Source organism: Dryas octopetala, chromosome 4, assembly GCF_963921425.1.
Source record: "Dryas octopetala chromosome 4, drDryOcto1.1, whole genome shotgun sequence".
NCBI lineage: Eukaryota > Viridiplantae > Streptophyta > Magnoliopsida > Rosales > Rosaceae > Dryas > Dryas octopetala.
The window spans coordinates 8117372-8137235 of record NC_141369.1 but is presented as its reverse complement, the minus strand read 5'-3'; the positions used below and the strand labels follow the sequence as shown (position 1 = coordinate 8137235).

At 33.3% G+C, this 19864-nt stretch overlaps 3 protein-coding genes across 3 annotated transcripts; 2 read left to right on the top strand and 1 right to left on the bottom strand.

Annotated features, from left to right (window-relative positions):
- Positions 1-516: 516 nt before the first annotated feature.
- Positions 517-6023, bottom strand: LOC147286485 (uncharacterized). Its single transcript, XM_086239847.1, has 2 exons — positions 5534-6023; positions 517-1317 (listed from the first exon to the last, which is right to left on the bottom strand). Exons 1-2 carry the CDS (start codon positions 5787-5789, stop codon positions 1004-1006), a joined length of 570 nt encoding a protein of 189 aa, XP_086095973.1. The 5' UTR covers positions 5790-6023; the 3' UTR covers positions 517-1003.
- Positions 6024-7120: 1097 nt separating this feature from the next.
- On the top strand, positions 7121-11981 carry LOC147286484 (DTW domain-containing protein). Its single transcript, XM_086240525.1, has 9 exons — positions 7121-7484; positions 8548-8688; positions 8866-8958; positions 9050-9176; positions 9596-9705; positions 10138-10218; positions 10728-10810; positions 10960-11233; positions 11549-11981. The coding sequence occupies exons 1-8, from the start codon at positions 7161-7163 to the stop codon at positions 11177-11179; spliced, it is 1179 nt and encodes a 392-aa protein (XP_086096651.1). The 5' UTR covers positions 7121-7160; the 3' UTR covers positions 11180-11233; positions 11549-11981.
- Positions 11982-15586: 3605 nt separating this feature from the next.
- LLG3 (LORELEI-LIKE-GPI ANCHORED PROTEIN 3) lies at positions 15587-18193 on the top strand. The gene is made up of 3 exons (XM_086240526.1): positions 15587-15683; positions 15822-15878; positions 17832-18193. The coding sequence occupies exons 1-3, from the start codon at positions 15587-15589 to the stop codon at positions 18191-18193; spliced, it is 516 nt and encodes a 171-aa protein (XP_086096652.1).
- The last annotated feature ends 1671 nt before the right edge of the window (positions 18194-19864 follow it).

The window sequence follows — 19864 nt, the reverse complement described above, 5'->3', positions numbered from 1 at the left end:
AATAATGAGTATATTCCATCCTTTTTATGATAAGTGCTAAACTTTTTATTAACTTGGTACAATACTACAATGACTAGTTTTGTGAGATGAGTGAAATGGAATGGAGTGATTTATCATCTCTTGAAAGTTTTTTTTTTCTTTTTTTCCTGATTGAAAGACCATAATCTTCACATCTTTCTACCTCTCAAGTTTTAATGAGAGACATTTTTGAGAAACAGAGAATAAACTACTCTAAATAGGCTTTTGGCTTAGAAAGTTAAAGAATTGAGAGAACAATAAACTGTTGTTGTTTCTATATTAATACAGATTTCTTCTCCTGTTTTTTATATTTCAAACAAATCCTTGTAACTTCAACCCTCCTTTTCCATTTCTATGTCTTATTCAGCTGCCAATAGGAATCAAGTCCTCAGTTTGATAAAGGTCATATTGATAAGAGAAACAGTCACAGTTTTTGGATGGAAGACATCAACATCATGATCAGAAAGAAAATGAATTTAGAAGAAAAGTCACAAAATCTTCATTTTGAGCTTCTAGATGCAAACAGGCTGCAGCTCTAGATTAATCCTTATGAGTGATAACAGTTGAAAAGAAATTAACAATATAATTTTCAGCTAAGCCAATAATATCAAATCCACATGAAGGACTAGTCAAATTCAAAAGTTCTAGATAAATAGAAAGTGAGAAAAAAAGGAAAATTCCTGGTAAAGCTGAAGGAGACAGGACCCAGGTCATCGAGGGTCTTATGTAGAACTCGATTTCAAAGTTGCACAAGTTGACCCTCTAAAATCTTCTACTTTTCTGAGGTGAGAAATTTTCAGCAAGGCTAGCTATATTATTGAAGTTGAGATGTGTCTTGTCTTGTATAGAAGACCAACATAAATAATCAACAAAAGATATGATATTCCAAATTTAACAGGCTAATGAATGATAACCTCACAACAAATAGAACATGGAAAGAAATACTAAAAAACAGAAATCTTGCTAAGGCTCTCCACACCCACCTTTACATGAATTTCTCAATGCTAGCAGCCAAAGTTGTTTTAGGCACAGCACCAATTATTGCGTCCTTTTTCTCACCATTGTTGAAAAACATGATGGTTGGGACGCTCCGGATTCCATATTGGGTCGCAATTGAAGGACTATCATCCGTGCTTAACTTAAAGCATTTAAGCTTCCCGGCATACTCCTTTGCTAGTTCACTTACTACTGGATGGATCATGCGGCAAGGCCCGCACCAAGGAGCCCAAAACTCGACTAGTACAGGGCCATCAGCTTTGAGGACCAGTGATTGCCAAGTTGTATCGGTAACTGTGGGAACTGTAGTTAGAAAGAAAAGGGGTAAACACTTTCAGCATTTAAAAAAAAAAGAATCACTACTAAAATGTGATCTTAATGCAAATAGATGGTATGCTCTGGTATATTTATGAACCTGTTACATGGAAAACAATTCGACAATCAACACGAAGTACTATAATGTTCATTAGATTATGTTTCAGAATATGTACAATTTTTACTCAATCAGTTTCTGTATCAGCTTGGTCTTATGCAAAAAAAACTGGAGCATAATTTGAGCCAAATAACTAGTACTCTTATATATGACCCAACTATTGATAATTTAATTAAAAAGAGTATACACCCAGGTAGACTCAAGTAAGTATCATGCAGAACAGATGCAATATAGAGGACTATTTTAAGACTTTTAACATGGAAATATCTTGCTTTCTTGCTAACAACAGGCTATCAAAGATGGTGAATGGTAGCTAATAGCTATGGTCCACTGTTTTGATGGCACATGAATGAGACTTCTAATCAACACCATATGGAGAGGTTAAATGTGCTCATCTATTGCATTGACAAGAAGTCTATACGTGAGCCAACAGCACCAAAAACATAAATAGATTCCAAATCTTTCACTCAGTAGTAAGTTTATGCATATAGATCTGATGAAATTCTGGTCCATTATAGTTGACTATATTAAATAAGAACGAAATGTCATTTGCAAGCAGAAAAGAATAAATATGAGGCCTTTCTTTCATTTAATTTTCTTAGTTTACAGCAGCATTTGAAATTTTGAACAAATCATCTGTGACAAACAGCACATTGATATATTTAATTGGAAGTCATTATGGGAAAAATAAAGACATGTAACAGTTTATTTGAGTAATTTGACTTTCTGCCATGGATAAGGTGATGCTGATAATTTTGAAGGTGCAAATTCAATTCCCACATTTTAAAGGTACTGTGACATAATAGATGTGAGATGTTAAAAAATGAGGAAACAGAGAACAGGTCATCACAATACTGAATATGCAATCAAATGACTACAAACTCATATAGGTATGATAGTCACAACATCATTTCATTTCAACGACATCCCTCTTATTTCCTTTGACACGTTCCTTCAAACTAGGCAAGTATGATTTTTACCACAAATACCAGCTGACCTGCTAATTTTTGTGTTTAGGCATGGTGGGAGATGATTTGTGATCAGATTGCAGTTTTAGAATTGATTGGATGTCATTGATTTCAAAAGAGAACTTACGTTTGACAAAGTAAGCTTCCAATTTGGTGAGACAGAGATAATGCAAATTATAAGGACGTTTCATCTGAAAAATCCAACTGGGAGGGTTATAGATTGAGCAACTGGTTGCATCCAATATTGCACTAAAACTGCCAAAGCAATGTAACACATCTATCACACACACACAATATATATATAAAAAATTACTCTGATTCAATTAGATTTTCATTTTTTTCAAGCATATAAATGATAAATCCTTTAATTTTCAATAATGAATTTAGCATAACTTATGCTAGCTTCTTTTTTTTTTTTTTCAATATCATGAATCTCATGCACCATACAAGTAGTAAGCTAGTTGCTTGATGAAACGAGGAAGTCAATTTTAAGGCCATATCAGATGAGATATACAGAAGCTAACCTAAAAAATTTAACAACTATAGTACTAGTAAAGCTTCCTTCAAAAGGATCCACAATAAGCAAAGATAATTGTAGAATGGAATCATAGTCATTTGTTTATAAGAATGCGGGTTTATACGAACTACTATGCATTTACGCAGTTAGTTAAGTTCTGGGATGGTCTTTTGTATGTGTGGCTTGTATTGTTTTTGCCAATGTACTTTGTTCTGCTCTTGGTTTGTCAGTTTAGGTGGGGCTTGCATTGTTTATGATGGTTGCTTAATGGTGTATATTATGTTCACCTTGTCTTGTAATTTGTTGAAAGTACAATAAAATACTTCAAACTCTCAAACATAAAGATTCCCCGAGTTCTAATGGTTTGCACATTCCTAATTCAACATCTGCAAGAATGACCATCCCTATTTACAGACTATCTTGGAAATCCCACGAGATTAGTCTCATACACATGATATCAAATGCCATCTTCATTATAACATGGTCATCTTAGCAGAGTTCTTTTCTACAACCACACCCATTATTCGTGAAGTGGGCACAAAAGCTCCACAGTGCTTTTCTACAACCACACCCATTATTTATTATAGGAAATTTTCTTTTTTCTTTTTTTACCCAGGAGTTGGGGAAGATGGGTCATTACATAGGAATGCTTTTTGTTTTATGATGACTTTGTCAGCATTAGAACACTACATTTTCTAGAAAAGTGACAATTCCAGCCCAACTTGACAATTCCAACCTTCTCAACTCTCATTTTATACAAACCCAAGGCAAGGTAAGTTGGGTTTGCCTGTAGCCAGCCTGCCCAACCCTGAATGTTGGACATGGATTGGTCTTTGGGGATTCCACAAGCCCAAGTTGTCCCTTCCCCAACCTATTAGGAAGTATGATACCAAAATTATTGCTTTTTCCATCACAACTTTAGAAAGAGACACGCAACTCAAACAAAGCTCAGAGGATGAAAAATAAATATTTTCTGGTTCATGGAATGCATGGTTGTTGCATAGCACATAATATATATGTACAGCGATGTACCTTTTCCTATCTATATTCTGCATCTTTATCTTTCTACAAAGAGATAAGACTTATGATCCTCAACTAAAGGCAAAGGTGAATGGGTAGAACACCTGTCTCTAGAATATTTCTTTTTTGGCAACAAAAAAAAAAAAGGTGTGGTTAATAATAAGTAAAAACAAAAAATGACTGGGACAATAAAAAAACGAAGTAAGATACTAAATCAACTTGTTGCCTATTGGTTCTGTTAATAAAATTATTCACTCTTAACAAAAGTCAAATACTATATCTTCAGCAATCTTGCATTGGCTTGAGCATACAAGTTGGAGGTTTGGTGCAACAAACATAGCAGAGTTGGATAATTCATCAGCTTTCAGAAGCGCAGATTTTAAGTAACAATTTAAAATTGGTGCTATTTTGTTCCTAATTTGGCCTTCCAAGATAATTTGAATTGGGGAAAAATTTAGCAATGCCCAACTAAAATAAGGACCGAGTTCTATTTTGTCCCCTCATCAAATAATATGGTTTTTCATGCCCCCTAAATTTTAAAAGTTGCAATGTGGGGCCTACCGCCAAGCCTGTTAATTTCCACCACATGGGTTACTGTTTAGGGACTTTTTTGTCCACGTGGGTTACTCGATCCATAATTCAGGGGGTATTGCACAATTGCTAAATTTTTTCGTTAAATTGATGAAGATAGCTTACAATACATCACCCCTCAAGAATTAAGAAATATAAAATTTGAATAGTAATATCATAGATAATAAGAGAATATTATCATACCAAAAGCAAGATAAATAAAAAACTCTTCTTTCTTTTCTTAATTTCTTTGGAAAATTAAGCATGGAAATCCTTCAATCACAATTTGAGTTCTGATAATACTTACTCATCTTTTTTTTTTTTTTTTTTTTAATTTGATTAAGGCTTGCTCCACTTTATAGTTAGAAAGAAGGGAGATATCACTGAAAATGGTTCGAACTTATGAATGAAAAACAAGCCAGAGTTCCTATTCCTGTGCTATTTTGTCCATCCCCACCCATCAAATCCCTAATCCCATTTTCCCATTTTTTCATGCAATGAAAAAATCACATGCATCAACTAACTTGATTGAATGATTGATCGGAACCATGGGTATCTCTAATCACCTATAACACAAGAAAAGAATCCCATACTTTGTTGTTGGGGCTACTTAATTGAACTGTTGGTTCTTAGAAATAATAACACACAATATCCCATGTACCAAACGCTTAGGAATGGAGCAAGGATGAAGCCAAACAAGAAAGCTTACATACCCAAGAAAATGACAGACCTTAAAGTTAATTTCAACCCCTAAAAGCTCTCTCAATCCTCATAGACATTTGGGAAAAGAATTGAAATTCAACCAAACAAAACTTTTTTCCTTATTTCTGTTCTGCGACTTCCTCAGCACCAAATGGGAACACTAACAAAGCATAATTCTACTTAACGAAAATAACAATGATAATGACTCGATCAAAATTAAGATTAAAATTGACTTAAAGGCAAACAACAACGAGTAAGAGAATCGACGATTTAAGAGAATTTAAATAAGAAGAGGAAGAAAATACGTACCATCGAGAGTGGTGTCCTGCGCCTGAGAGACAATGCGGACAGCTGATGGAAGAAGACGCCTGGGCTTTGGAGTATTCAAGGAAGAAAGCGATGGGTTGGGAGGCAAGTGGACTCTCAAGCCGCTGAATTCCGGCAAAGCAAGCGCACTCCGACGGACGGAGAGGGACAGCGCCGGGCGTGGCGTCACCGCCGGTCGGAGAGACGACGGAGAAGGAGGCGAAGAATGGAGAGCGATGGATTGAGCTATCGACGCCATTGAAGAACGAAATGTGAATTGATCAATGCGTGTGTGTGAGAGAGAGAGAGAGAGAGGGATCGAGATTTGGGAATTGGGATCGAGATTATTATTATTATTTTTATATATAGAATTATAGAGAAAATTGGTAGAGATGAAAGTTAGATGAGGGAATAAAGGTCTGAAAGGAAAGTGTTGGAAGAGGGAGTGGGAGCTTGAAAAGTAGCTCTCTCTATTAACAACAGTTGAACCAGAAAGGTTTGGACTTATAATTCTATATAGACGAGAACACTGTTTTATATTCCATATATAATAACCAGTAGATTTTTTTTTTGATTTTTGGGTCAGACATACCATGTAGATGATGATTATGTTTGGGTAATTTAATTAAATAACTTTTTTTTTTATTCCGACTTAAGTTATTTTGATCAATTTCTCAAAAACTAAGGGCTTGTTTGGTAACGTTTTATAAAACAATTTTTTAAAAACTGTATTGTAAAATGAAAATGACAAAAAGTCTACTAGCGTAATTGAAAAACAATTATATAAAACAAAAATAATGAAAACACATTTGATATTAACCAATTATTACAACCATTTCACAAAAATATTAATTATAAATTATTATTAACCAACTTCAAAAAATATATAATTAAAAAAAAAAAAGTTTCATAAAGCACAACTCACCTCGGCCGATGCAACTACTTTGGAGGTGGAAGAGTTGTTGGTGACCATATTATTAATGGAGACAAGATTGCAAGCACCTATGATCTAGTTGAACAAATGTATTTTCTCTATGTAAGGGTTGTTAAGGCTCGTGAGCTTTCTGTCATGGATGTTTTGGGGGAGTCTTGATCCGTTTATTGAAGCGAGAATTGGAAACTATAGAAGGATTATAAAGTATATATTTTGAGAAATGGATAGAGAGAGAAAAAGAAATAGAAGAATAAATGAGAGATGAAAAGAGATGGCAGACGTGGGCAGCGGTGGGGGGTAGGGCTGCCGCCGGAGGTGGGTCTGGCTAGGTGGAGAGGAGGTGCAGATCACATGTTTTTTTTTTTTTTTTTTTTTTTTTTCAGTTGTAAATTTTCTTTATTTGTATCTATGTTATGGAAAAAAAGTACGAGTACCAACAATGAAAAACAAAAACATGAAAAAATTGTTAGGACTAGGAGTTCTTAAACTTTCGGGTAGTTTGCCATTTGCAAATCCCCCGGTTAGCAAGCCCAATACTATATAAAATTATAAATGCCTCCCAAGTCCCAACCTAGCTTATCAAGTCCAGGTCCATATGAGTATATGACCAAATAAATACATAATAAATAAATAAATGAAATACTCGGAATGTTAATGGTAGAGTGACATTGCACAAACAGAAGCAGCAAGTCCACCATGGCCTCCTCGCCCTTTAGGGCCATCACATTCAAATGCTCTCCCTCTCTCGCATTTTTAAGTAAAACGCAAATGGACTCCAAGCCCAAAAGCCTCCACAACCCCTTTTCGTATTCAACTTCAACTTCTGGCTCTCCTTCAAGAGGAGCTCGTATACGCGACGGTGATGCTGATGAAAGCTCTATCACATTGCAGGAATGGCAGGGCTGGGGCACCATGTCCCCTGTGCCTGCCATGGTTACCAAAATTGTTGAGGATTTGAAGGCTTTAGAGAAAGATATTGATGCCCAGATGAGCTTTGGTGGCAGTGGTGGTAAACTTCAGGTACAACATTCGAATAGATTATTATTTCTTTTTGTTTGCTGTGAACCTTTGGAGTTTTAGATATTCTGTATATTGTTTATCTTGGTGTGAAAGAAAGCCAAGCAAAAATCAAAAGAAAATGAGGATTAGATATTGTGTATATGGTTTATGCTGTTTTTCTTTTCTTTTTAACATTTTTTTTTATATTTAAATTAAATTAATCCAGTGCTATCTCCCCCTTTGCCCACCCACTCAATGCCACTTGAGCCAAAACCCACGGGTTCCTTTTGAGTTTAACAACATGGTTTATGGAATTTAATGTTTATAGTAAATGTCTCGTTTTCTATCAAATGAAGCAACTGAGAAGTTGAGATGGATATTGGAGGAAATAACCGCTCTTAGTTTTTTTTGGTGCTTGAGAAAACCGAGGAATAGAGGGCAACAAACCGTTGAGATTTATGTTATATTTTACATATCTTGTTAGATAGTGTCACTGATCAGACAGATGCTTGTTTGAATGATCCAGATTGAGAATCTGGCAATATAACATAAAAACATGTTAGATATATGATGAAAGAACATTACCCTACACACACCCCTCTTTTCTATTTTGTATGTTCATTTATCTATTTTTCCTTTAGCAGTTATGATACTGCTTGTAAAGTCATTTATAATGGCAAAGGTTTTTGCTTTCTTGGTTTCCAACTGGTGGAAAGTCCTAAGAGTCTAAACAAGAGCCTGGTGAAGTTTTTGATCTTTTGTATTATTTATTTCTGTTTCTTACATTTATCTGTAAAGAAATGAAGCTTGTATTTATTGACCTAGAATTTGAGTTGGGTTGTGTAAAAACAAGAGCCTGGTGGTGTATCTCCCAATGGAGGTTTATTGCTATCTTTTTGAAACCATTGTTATAAGTACTGAGAGCTTAATTGAATGAGGGATCAAGTGCTTATACTTTCTAGAATTGTACTGTATTAAAGGCTTAGTTCAGATGTAGGTTTCCTGCATTCTTCTTTTCTGATTGTGCTCAGGGAGTGGTTGATGAATTGGTTCTGAAGTAAGTTGTGGATGTCTTACTTTTCAGGGGAATTTTAAATTGCAAGAGGATAAAAAACACCGAAAAACATATCAGGCTTTAGGTGATTCTGAACAAAAGCTCCAGTTCTTTGCAGCTCGACAAATAGCATGTCGCTTGCTTGGAAGTAGGGGATACCTTTGTCAAAAGGTATTTGATTTATTTTGTATAGACACATATGTACATTATATCGGGTTTCATATTCTTCCAGTGAGGTGATATTGATATTATTTGATGCATCCTAGAAGAGGCGAATATGCCTTTAAATAGTTGCATATCTTCATACCTTGTTCATTATCTCGTATTAGACTTATTATCACTTTGCAGTGCTGGCTTCCCTTGGAAGATTGTATGTGCTCAAGAGTGACACAGTGCACTCTGTGGCGTGGAATGCGGTTCTGGTTATATATGCATCCAAAGGTTTGTCACTCTCTCATTTTATGAATCTGATTGGTCCGTATAACATTTTTAAAAAAATATATATTTAAATGATCAGTCATCATTCTTACAGGATTTCTTACGCCAGAACAACACTGGAAAATTGTTATGGCAAGTATTTGGTATTGAGGCTGCAACCTTGTGCCTCTTTGGCATTGCTGAGCATGAAGAAATTATGTGGGATTCATTTAAGCTTGCAGGTCTAGTTGATTTTTCTTGCTCCTTCAAATAAGTTCAAAAACTGATTGTGCCTTCATCTCAGACAGCTTAATGTGATTAGTGTATTGATACTTTGAATTATTCAACTCTTTTTAGGGAAACATAGTACTCTTTCCTTATCCTAAAAAAGGATACTTTGATTCCATAGTGTCTTTTGACTCTGCTAAAATGGATTTTCTTTTTTATTAATGTTTGTAGCCACTGGCTCTTGCAACTGCAAGTTGAAACTTAATTACTGACATTGCTACCCATCTAAATTGATGAAGTTAAATTGTCACTGTTATTTTGAGCAGTTAGAACTGGCAGAGTGGCAATTTCTTAAGTGCTCTCTAGTTTAATTTTTATGGATGTTAAACCTGTTGAATCATTAACATATTTTTGGGATTTACATTAAATTCAGGAAAAAACAATGTTTGGTGCCTCTATCCTAACAACAATGCAGTGCTACAATCAGTTCAGGATGTCTTTGGTCAAGAATCTTCAGCAAATCTGGAAGGTGCTGATACTAAGGTATTATTATTGTTTTAGGGCAATGCTTTTGTATAGGGCTTTTGCTAAGCACCAATTTTTTTTTTGTCAAATGCAGTGTTTTTGTTAAAGCACGCACAACATTAAAACCCAAGTGCTTCCTACATATTCATCTGACAACATTTCCTCAAGAAGCACCTATCAAGTGCTTCTCTAACCCCCCAAAAACACATATGTTTCCAGACAAACAATATAAAAAGCATTTTTGGTTATTTGAAAGCTTTTTTGACATTGCCTAAAACACTCTGGAACACACACTTGGTTCAATTTAGGTGTTGGTTGTCTTAGTAACCGTGTTGATAGATCATGACACTGGCAAGGGTAATTTTTAGGCTTCAGGTTTCTTAATAAGAAATCTCCTCTATTCTTCAAGTTCAACTAGGTGGTAAATTTCAATTTGATTCTGCTGCACAGACAAATGAAGATAGAACTCTGAATTTCATTTTGATTGATGGAACATGGAGCAATTCTGTTGCGATATTCAGTCGTCTAAAGGTAAGCAATATTTTCAGGCATTTCTGTATTGATATTGTGCTAATTGTAGTGATACAAAATCTCTAGTTCTCATTCTTTATTTACTTTCGCTGTAATTAATTGACATTTTGATTCAATAAAGAAAGTTCAATACTTCATTTCAATGTATTCTTTATTTATTTATATTATGTATTTTTTATTAAAATTTATGGGTGGCCTATGGACCCGCTCATGGAGTGGAGGCCATGACCTGCAGCCCTTCCTACTAAAGGCCAATTGGCTCATGGTCTGCGGGTAGGGATGTGGGCCATTTATATTTTAGTCGTGGGCTGAACTGGCCCAATCCATTGATGACCAGTCTAACGGCCTGGACTGTTGAACCGAAATATTTACTGAAACATTTGCTTTACTTGTATGAAGCTATCAGAAGAAGTAAGGATTATCTATCTGACAAATCCTTTTAATTGAACACTTCTAAAAGGATCTATAAGTTCCTCTTTGGAGTTATTTCACATGACTTTTATGTGCAGGATCAAGCAAAGTCAGTTTGGGGAGAGCGGGACTTTCCTTGTATTTCCTTGGCCACTGGTGCTTCTGCAATGCATAAACTTCGGTAAGAACTTAAAACATAATTTTTTTTATTTTTTATAAGAGGGTTTTGTTCTTTTTTCTATTGAGCTCTTTATTTTGCTCTCCCACATTTCCCAAATCACCTGTCATGTTGAATCCAATTTGTAACTGATTGTGTTGTATTAAGGGCAGGCCCCAACCATCATGGGATCGTACCTGTACAGCAGCAGCAGCGATTGGCCTTCTCTCTGAGCTTGAACTTCTTCCAGAGTTTAGCTCATATGGATTTGATAAACAGGCTGAAGCTGTAGAGGATACTTTAGTTGTATTGTTAGAAGCACTGACAACTCGACGTCTTCGGATGGGTAGGTCCATTCATCGTAAAGTAAGACACACCAGCGACATCTGTTAATAAAAGTCAAATGGTTGGCCTGGTGCCAGGAGGAATTATTTTCAATATTCTGAGGTATTTTCACTGAATTCTTCTTTGAGACCTTATATCTGAAATGCACAGGATTTATATTCTGCTAATTTATATTGTTTGTTGAATGTGCTTCCTTGATTAACTGATTTACTGGATAGTGGCATGGTTGCATATATCACATGGGTGCAGACACTATACAATTTCGGTTCATTAGGATTAGAATCATATCAGACCAGAAACCAATTATTTTGTGGTTTTTTGCTTGTTCCCTTTACCCCTTGCATAATTTTCGCAATTGATTGTTTCCCAAGTAACCATCTTTTGAACTTTTACATCTTCTTGTTTTCTCTTTTTAAGGTGTCCATATACCGGTTTAGATCTGATGGCAAATGAAACATGGTATCAGCAATAGACTGAGTACTAAGCGCATGTGGTCTCTGATTTCGACTTCTAAGCTGCATCAGTTTCCTCTATTTGCTAACTGGGCTCTCTGTATACACTTGCTAACAGCTGGAATTTTTTTTCTTCAAAAAATATTTTATTCAATGCATGTCTCTGAACTGCTTACCTAATGGAAAATTGGATAAATCTGTTACGTAATTCAGGATGGTCAGCTACGCATTTTGGAATACTTGGTATAATTAACCAAGTGAAATTGGAAAATCTGTTCTCAAGGCACCCAACAGTAGTCACTTGATCGAAATGAATTTGTGGATTATATTTTATACTGTATTGCTGAACTCATAACTATGCCTAAAATGAAGCAGTTCAAAGCAGTAAGTTTCATTTATTTTTCCCTTTTCTTATTTTTCACAATATTTTGCTTGCTCTAATTTTACATCTTGCCATGTCTATGGTTTGCAACGCTCGCTCTACCCAGTCCACAACTTTTTTTTATTGAGTTATAGTCATAACTTATTTCATTAGTTATTTTTTTAGTGTTGTATTCTTATTTAAGGCCCTAGTGTTTAGTCTCTAGGCTAGCTGTAGGGATTCAGCTCTCAAACCTAAAATATAAAGCCTTAATTCTTTTTAATGATCTTTATGCAGTCACGGTCACAAACAAAAAAACACAATAGAGTGATTGGTAGATCGCCGATCGGTCGCTGAATAGCCAATCGATCAATAGCAAAAAAATTATTTGCTTCAGACCTTATTTTTGAATCAAAACAAAATATAGCTTACTTGCTTGGTACCTAAAACCATAAAACATTGACCACATAAGGTAAATTTAATTTAGTCACTTTTGAGTTAATTAAATATACATCCATTTCGGGAGACCCAATTTGATATTACCCCTTTTTTTTTATAAAAAAAATTAGATATATACCCATTTTTTAATTTCCCACGTAAAATTATCCATTTTATGCATAAAATTTATTTTGTGTTTTCCTCTTTTATCCTTTGAGTTGAAAAAAAGTAAATTTTAATTTTGTCATTTAATGCCTTATTTCAAGGTATGATCATAAAAATTGTAATTAATTGCCATTAATTTATGAAGTTGAATATTAAGATTTTTCATTTCTGATTTTCATTTTCAAATTTCAAAGTTTTATGCGTTTTCCAAATTAGTGTGTTTTAATATGCCTTATTTCAAGGTTTTATCATTTATTAGACATGGTAATTAATTGTCATTTATGTTTTGCATCAACGTACGAAGCTTTACAAACATTATTTACGTTGTCCACATGACTTTCATCCTCACATGTTCTTTAGGTTAACAATTTCAAAAGTTTCGCATGGCATTTTTTGCAGTGTTTTTCGAGTTTTCATTCATCCTTACTTATAGGTAAGTAACGTATTATTTTGCTTTGGTTGCGTTTGTGGTTTCTTTGATCTTCTTTTTTTTTTCTTTTTTTCTTTTTTTCTTCTTCTTTGATTTTCCTTTTCTTTGATTTTTCTTCATCTTCTATCCTTCTTCATCATCAATCTTCGATCTTCTTCTTCTTCCTACCATATTTTTCCTCGACCTGCTTTTTTTTTTTTTCAACACCAAGCCCTCTATGATTGTGGTTCTTATTTTTCTCCCACATTTTTCTACTTGAGTAAGAGGTGATGAAACTATTGGTATATATATGTCAAAAGGAGGTTGAATTTGGGGGAACTAGTCTGAATTTTAGATAGTTGTATTAACTATCTAAAATTCAAACTTATTATTATTATTATATATACCTAAGTAAGAGGTGATGAAACCATTAGTATATATACCTCAAAAAGATGTTAGATTTGGGGGGATGTAAGTTTGAATTTTAGATAGTTGTGTTAACTATCTAAGGAGGGTGTACTCAATCCAGATTTTTTAAAATTTTTTTTAAGTGACAGACTTTCAGAATTATGATAGACTTTCAAAGAGTTTTATAGACTTTTCTCAAAAGTCTTTCAAAGTCTTGGGGAGGAATGGAAGAGAAATAAGAAGATTTGGTATGTATACTTTAATGCCAAAAGTCTTTCAAAGTCTATGGATTTGAGAAATTTGTGAAAGTCATTGACATTTTGAGTACCGTATGACTTTCATAGACTTTTAAAAAGTCTTGATTGAGTACCCCCTGATTTTCATAGACTTTTTAAAAGTATATAAAAGTTTTGATTGAGTACCTCATGACTTTTTAATTTAACAAAAGTCTTTAAAAGTCTTAATTGAGTACACCCCCCTAAAGTTATGAACCAAAGGTATCTTATTATTATTATTATTATTATTTATTAACATTTTGTTCTTCCATTTTTCTTGTCCTAAGCAATATGTATATTTGTTTTTTCTTCTTCTTTTTTTTTTATATATATGAGTCCAAAGTATTGGTATATATATATATATATGTTAGTGCTATGTTTGTATTGTGTTGGATTTGTTATATTTTTATTAGATTTTTTTTTACCCAAAGTGGAGGCTTGCTGTGTTCTTTTTTTTTTTTTTTTTTATCTATATTATAAGTATATTATATGTATATTGAGTGTTTATTTTATGTTTTGTATTTGAGTGTTTATATGTTGATGTTCATAATTGGTAACAATTTTGTTAACATATGAAATTGTAAAAAAGCCTTCTTCTTCTTTTTTTGTTAACATATGAAATTGTATCCAGCCAAAAAAAATATGAAATTGTATAAAAAAAACATAGATAATGATCCATGAGTTCACTTTTAACTTTTCATTGTTGCATTAACCTACATGAATTTCTGTTAATAAGGTCAACTCCTAATTTTTTTAAAGTTACATAGGTCCACATTATAAACTTACATTGTCAAATTTTCAACGAGCATTAATGAGCAATTTAACGCTTATTGGCATTATCCGTAAATAAAAACTACGCTTATGTGGTTGTACACTTGTACTGACCAATTGTAACAATCACATTTTTTTAATTTTTAAGAAGGGGTAAGCTTTCTTCTTTGGACTTGTGAGCATTACTTTCTTATTTTCTTAATTGTATATTAACATTTCACAGGAAACATGTAAACAAAATTTATGTGAATGTCTTTATTTTTTATGTAAATATGGGTTGTCCCTGACGACAGTAATAACAATGAGTTATAACTAATTAAGAGTGACAAGAGTTTTTCTGCGTGTTAGAATGCTTGATGCAGAAAGTGAGCCGACTTAATTAACACTAGTTTTTAACATATATCCTTATTTATCAGTGTATTCACTAATTTGACCTTATAAAAAAAAAAAAAGCTCAAAAAGAAACCGATTTTAGCTTTAATTTCTTTTAGAAAAGAGTAAATTTGGATTAAAATTTTAACAATAAAAGATACAGTAAATTTGGATATAGAAAATAATTAAATGGGTTTTGTCCCACCCTTAACAAATTTTATTTAAGTTCAATAACATTCTTTTACAGCAATAAATAGGTTCGATAGAATAACAAAAAGAGAAAAACGTACGAAAAGAAAAAACCGTTGACCATTAATATAGAGATAAACATGCAAGTGAACCGTATTGTTTCCTGCATGTAGTGGTGGCATTGCCATTTGTGGAAACAAGTCAAATCTACAATGCCTAATAACGAAAAAAAAAAAAAAAAAAAAATATCCATTATCGATGTATACATGTTTTGTATGTAGACACATAAAATATATATGCCTGTTACACATATTTGTTTCACCTAATAACAAACCAAATTAAGGTGAACAAATGAATTAGTTGATCGAGCTGCGGAGTCTTGCCACTTTGGCAATTGCAATTTGCAACCTAATTTCATGCAACATTTCACTCTCCTCCATTCCCTTGTTTCTCTTCCTCTCTCTCCCCCAACAAAGAGGCAGAGAACCAAAGCCATCCAAAGAGGGGCGCCAAGCCCAACTCTCAGATCGAAGGCAGAGAGATCGATCCAACCGACGTACGAAAACGTCATTTCGGTTTGGTTTCTGACGAAAACCAAAAGAAAACTTACCTACAATGACGTCCACTTCCAATATTCATCGTGGCCTTCTCTTTTCTTTTTTCTCCTTCCTTCTATTGGGTTTGGCGGCCTCCTCCACCACCTTCCTTCCCAGTAATTAATTAATTTCCTTTTCCACCTTATTATTTTTTTTTTATAATTTTCTTGCATGCCTCATTAATTTACGTATCATTCATCTGGGTTTTGTTTTCTTTATCTGAATATATAATTACTTACATTTATTTATTGCAGATCATATCTTTGAGCCTCATGGATCCCTTGGACGTTCCCTTCTCCAGGCCAAACAAAGTAATATACGGTTTTCTTGCTGTCGCCTTTTAATTTTAATTTTTCTATTTCTTTTTTCCCTTATTTTTAAATAATTATTTGTTGCTATTTTATTCCCATGATCAATTTCATGTCCTGGAACTGTGTTTGTTGATCATTCTTTCTTGTCATTATCTAGTACGTTGCACTTTAGATTTTAAAGTTATGTGTAATCTAAGTTGATTAATAGGTTAAAAGTAAAAGAATGAAGGTGAATGTCTCTTTAACAACGTATGGTTTGTTGTTGAGATACTGGGCCTTTATGGTCAATTGAGATCAATGGGCTAGTGTTGGTTGCATGGGCTGAGGCTATCATCTGGGTTGAAACATCACTTTTACCATTAACTAGTTATTTTATTAACGCATTTTCTTCATATTAACTTGCTAATTAGTTAATTTTGAAATATTTTTACATGTGTATATATGCATATACATATACACAAATTCTCTTTGCAGGAAGTCGGACATGGGTATTTCTATGAGATTTTATCATTTTTTACAAGGTTTAACATGTTATGGTATATACCCTAAATAAATAAATACTGTCAAGTTTAAGATCAAATGTTGAAAAAAAAAGTCATTAAACATATGCGTTCGTTCTTTAGTTAAAGAACGGACATCCTGCATAGAGAATTTATATATATATATATAGGGTTAAATACAAAAATAGTCTACAAACTTTAAACTGATTCTCAATTTGGTCTATTAACTATAAAAGTGTCAATTTGATCTACAAATTTTTCAAGTTGTACTAAAGCAGTACAAACGTTAACTTCCATCCGAAAATTAATAGAATTGGTCACATGAAAATATGATGAACGGACTGAAATGCTCATAAAAATGTAGTCACTTGCTATGCACATGACAATTTTTCATTAATTTTTTTTTAGAAGTTAACATTTGTTTTTGCTTTGGTACAACTTGATGTTCATGAACCGAATTGACACTTTTTATAGTTAGTGGACTAAATTGAGATTGACTGTAAAGTTCAGGTAGGTAAAGTGTAAAGTTCAGGTTAGTGTATATATATATATATATATATAATATGTTCTAAACCTAATTGGTTAACAAGTTAGTATGAAGCTAATAACCATGCACCTTTTGGATCCACCACATGATGTAATCTTATAATTCGAACTGTTCATATTTTAGGCCTCACTTCAAATATCATATTTGTAAAAAAAATCTTCTAAATTGGATGTCTTTTAGCTATTTGATTATAATAACAACTATTTATATATTTTTGTTGAAACATAATGTTTGTCTATTTATTTGATCATAGTTAGATGATCAAATAGTTTATGATTTGGTTGATTTTGTGCAATAATAATCTTTAAAGTGAAAGCTAAAATATGAACGGTTTGGATTCTGAAATTACTCATGTAGTGGGCCAAAAAAGATAGTTAACTTCGTATTAACTTGCTAACTAGTTAGTTTTAGAGCACTTATATATACACAATAAAGCTGCAATTACAACTATGAATGAAATGAAAATTTATTTATTTTTGTGTTAGATTCCTTTTCTTCATTAGGGTTCCATCATTAATTTGCCTATATGCAACAAATAAATACGGAGACATTAAATCTTAGGCACCATGTCATAGGCATTTCAAATACATATTGATCCTTGTAGATATGTTATTGAACTTTCAAATTAAACCCATATAATCTGTAGTTGAGCCTTCACTGTGAGTAAAGTTACAATTATTGAATTTATATTACACGGTTAAAATTGAAACAATAAAGAATAAGGACAACAGAGAGTCCAAATACCTAGAAAACCAATTAGAGAAGTAGGCAGTTGCCTAGCTTTTATATGCTCTATTTGGGTAAGAATTTTGTTTCCTTTCAGTACTTTGCCATTGATAATATATAAACTACCATTCGTTTTTATTTTTATTTTTTATTTTATTTTGTTGGATTAATTATGTGCAGATTGTCCTGTGGACTTCGAGAACCAGAACTACACAATAATCACAACCAAGTGCAAAGGACCCAATTACCCACCCAAGGCGTGTTGTGATGCACTTAAGGAATTTGCCTGCCCTGTCGTAGACGATCTTGTTAAGAATGTTAATTGTGCTGACACCATGTTCAGCTACATAAACCTCTACGGCAAATACCCACCTAACCTGTTTGCCTCTCAATGCCGCGAAGGTATTATAGGCCTCGAATGTCCTGATGCGATAACAAAGGAGAGCAGCAACAGTGGTCACATAGCAGCAGCTACTCACTCCATAATGCTACCACTCAGTACTGCTGCCTTCCTACTGTTCTCCTACTTCCATTTCTTCTGAAACAACTAAATTCAATTATTTTTGCCCAGAAGATGTGCATGCTTCCAGTTGTACTCTAATTACCACAAAGTATAAATATTTTGTTACATAGATATGCTTCACACCTACTTCTTTACTAGCTAGACCACCACACACATTGCCATGCAGACAGAAACATGCAAGTTTCTTAATTTCGATCCACCCAATATACTTATTCCTTCTTGCCTATATTTTGTTTGTATATATGTGTGGCTTTTAAAACAAAGCTAAATAATAAAATAATATTTATCCTAGCCATATGTCTCATTCCATGGAGTAAATAATTTTTTTGAAATGAATTACTCCCGCACGCTTAAAAACTCTTTTTTTTTTTTGGCCATCCACACGCTTGAAAACTCCTAGCTTACATTATTCAAACGATAGACACTTAAGTTGTTAATCAAAATGACAAGTCCGAAGGTTTTTCCTTATTTTTCAACTTGAATCTTATTATTTTTGGGGTTGATTAAAGTTTTTCATAGTGCGTTTAAGTATGTTTTAGTGGGATTTTTTGTTGAAAAGTATAATTTTATTGGAGATAAATGATGTATTTGCAATATTGTAACCACAGATGTAGTAATTAAATTGAAAATACAATTAATTTCAGACGCAGATTTAGTGTGGTAACTTTTTGTCCGAGAACATAATAATGTAACCGACTACCTTTAATTTTAAGCAAAAAAATTAGTTGTCTATCACTTATAATTAAAATTTCCAAATTTTTGAGGAAATAAATATTGCAAAATGCCTCATAAGTTGGTAGAGTACCCATTTAACCTATGCATTTGCTATCTCCCATTAAATGCTCGAAAAATTTTGCGGACAACAATCCTTAATTCCTTATGACTATGGACTTTTTCGGCCGAATTAATTCTTTGTTGATGTAGGGGGCAAAAAGGTAATTCCAAGATTTTTACTTCAATGGTGATACTGCAGTCAAAAAGGGTATGCTAGAAATTTGAGAAAATTATGTGACCAAGAGAAAACCGATAACTCATTAAATATCACAATCATGGAAGAAAACAAGTGCCGCATTTATATAACTTTCTTTTTGGGTGACGACGTACGCATTGTTGAAGGATGTGGTGGTGTATGGGGAATATTTAATTTCCATGATGCACGTGAAAGGCCAAATTCCTCAACTAAAGCTTGTATATATAGTAATATACTGCTGTTGGTGATGTGGTGCTTTGCAACGATCAAAAGTCATAACTCACAAGTTTTATTAATGTCGATCAAATAGTCAGCATTGACTCAGATTTGGATCCTCTTTTAAACATTATAATCTCCTAATTTTGCTAACTTTTTAGTTATGGATTGACGCATGTTTTTTATAACATTTTATGGTTCACACTCATTTAGAATTATAATTATTAAATTAAATTAATTAAAAAATAAGAAAAAAAAAGAAAATCATTAGCCCAGGTGCTTTTAAGAAAAATAATTAAAAAAATAAGAAAAACAAGAAAACCATTAGTAGCACTTTAAAGAAATTTTTTGAGAAGCACCTGATAATAAAGCAATTCCAAGTGTTTTTGCATGAACAACTTAGAATGTTTATAAAAATATGTTTGTATTTCTTAGCAGAAGCACTTCCAGTAAAAGCGCTACTAAGTAAAAGTGCTACTAACTAAAAGTGCTTCTAAGAAACAG

Bases quoted from the DNA above. Each gene is read 5' to 3' on its own strand.
- LOC147286485 (XM_086239847.1), bottom strand. From the start codon at position 5,789: ATGGCGTCGATAGCTCAATCCATCGCTCTCCATTCTTCGCCTCCTTCT. The intron at 1,318-5,533 runs GTACGTATTTTC...TTCTAACTACAG, and splicing joins GCAGGACACCACTCTCGATG to TTCCCACAGTTACCGATACA.
- LOC147286484 (XM_086240525.1), top strand. From the start codon at position 7,161: ATGGCCTCCTCGCCCTTTAGGGCCATCACATTCAAATGCTCTCCCTCT. The intron at 8,689-8,865 runs GTATTTGATTTA...ATCACTTTGCAG, and splicing joins GGGGATACCTTTGTCAAAAG to TGCTGGCTTCCCTTGGAAGA. The intron at 9,706-10,137 runs GTATTATTATTG...TCTGCTGCACAG, and splicing joins TGGAAGGTGCTGATACTAAG to ACAAATGAAGATAGAACTCT.
- LLG3 (XM_086240526.1), top strand. From the start codon at position 15,587: ATGACGTCCACTTCCAATATTCATCGTGGCCTTCTCTTTTCTTTTTTC. The intron at 15,684-15,821 runs GTAATTAATTAA...TATTTATTGCAG, and splicing joins CTCCACCACCTTCCTTCCCA to ATCATATCTTTGAGCCTCAT. The intron at 15,879-17,831 runs GTAATATACGGT...AATTATGTGCAG, and splicing joins CCTTCTCCAGGCCAAACAAA to ATTGTCCTGTGGACTTCGAG.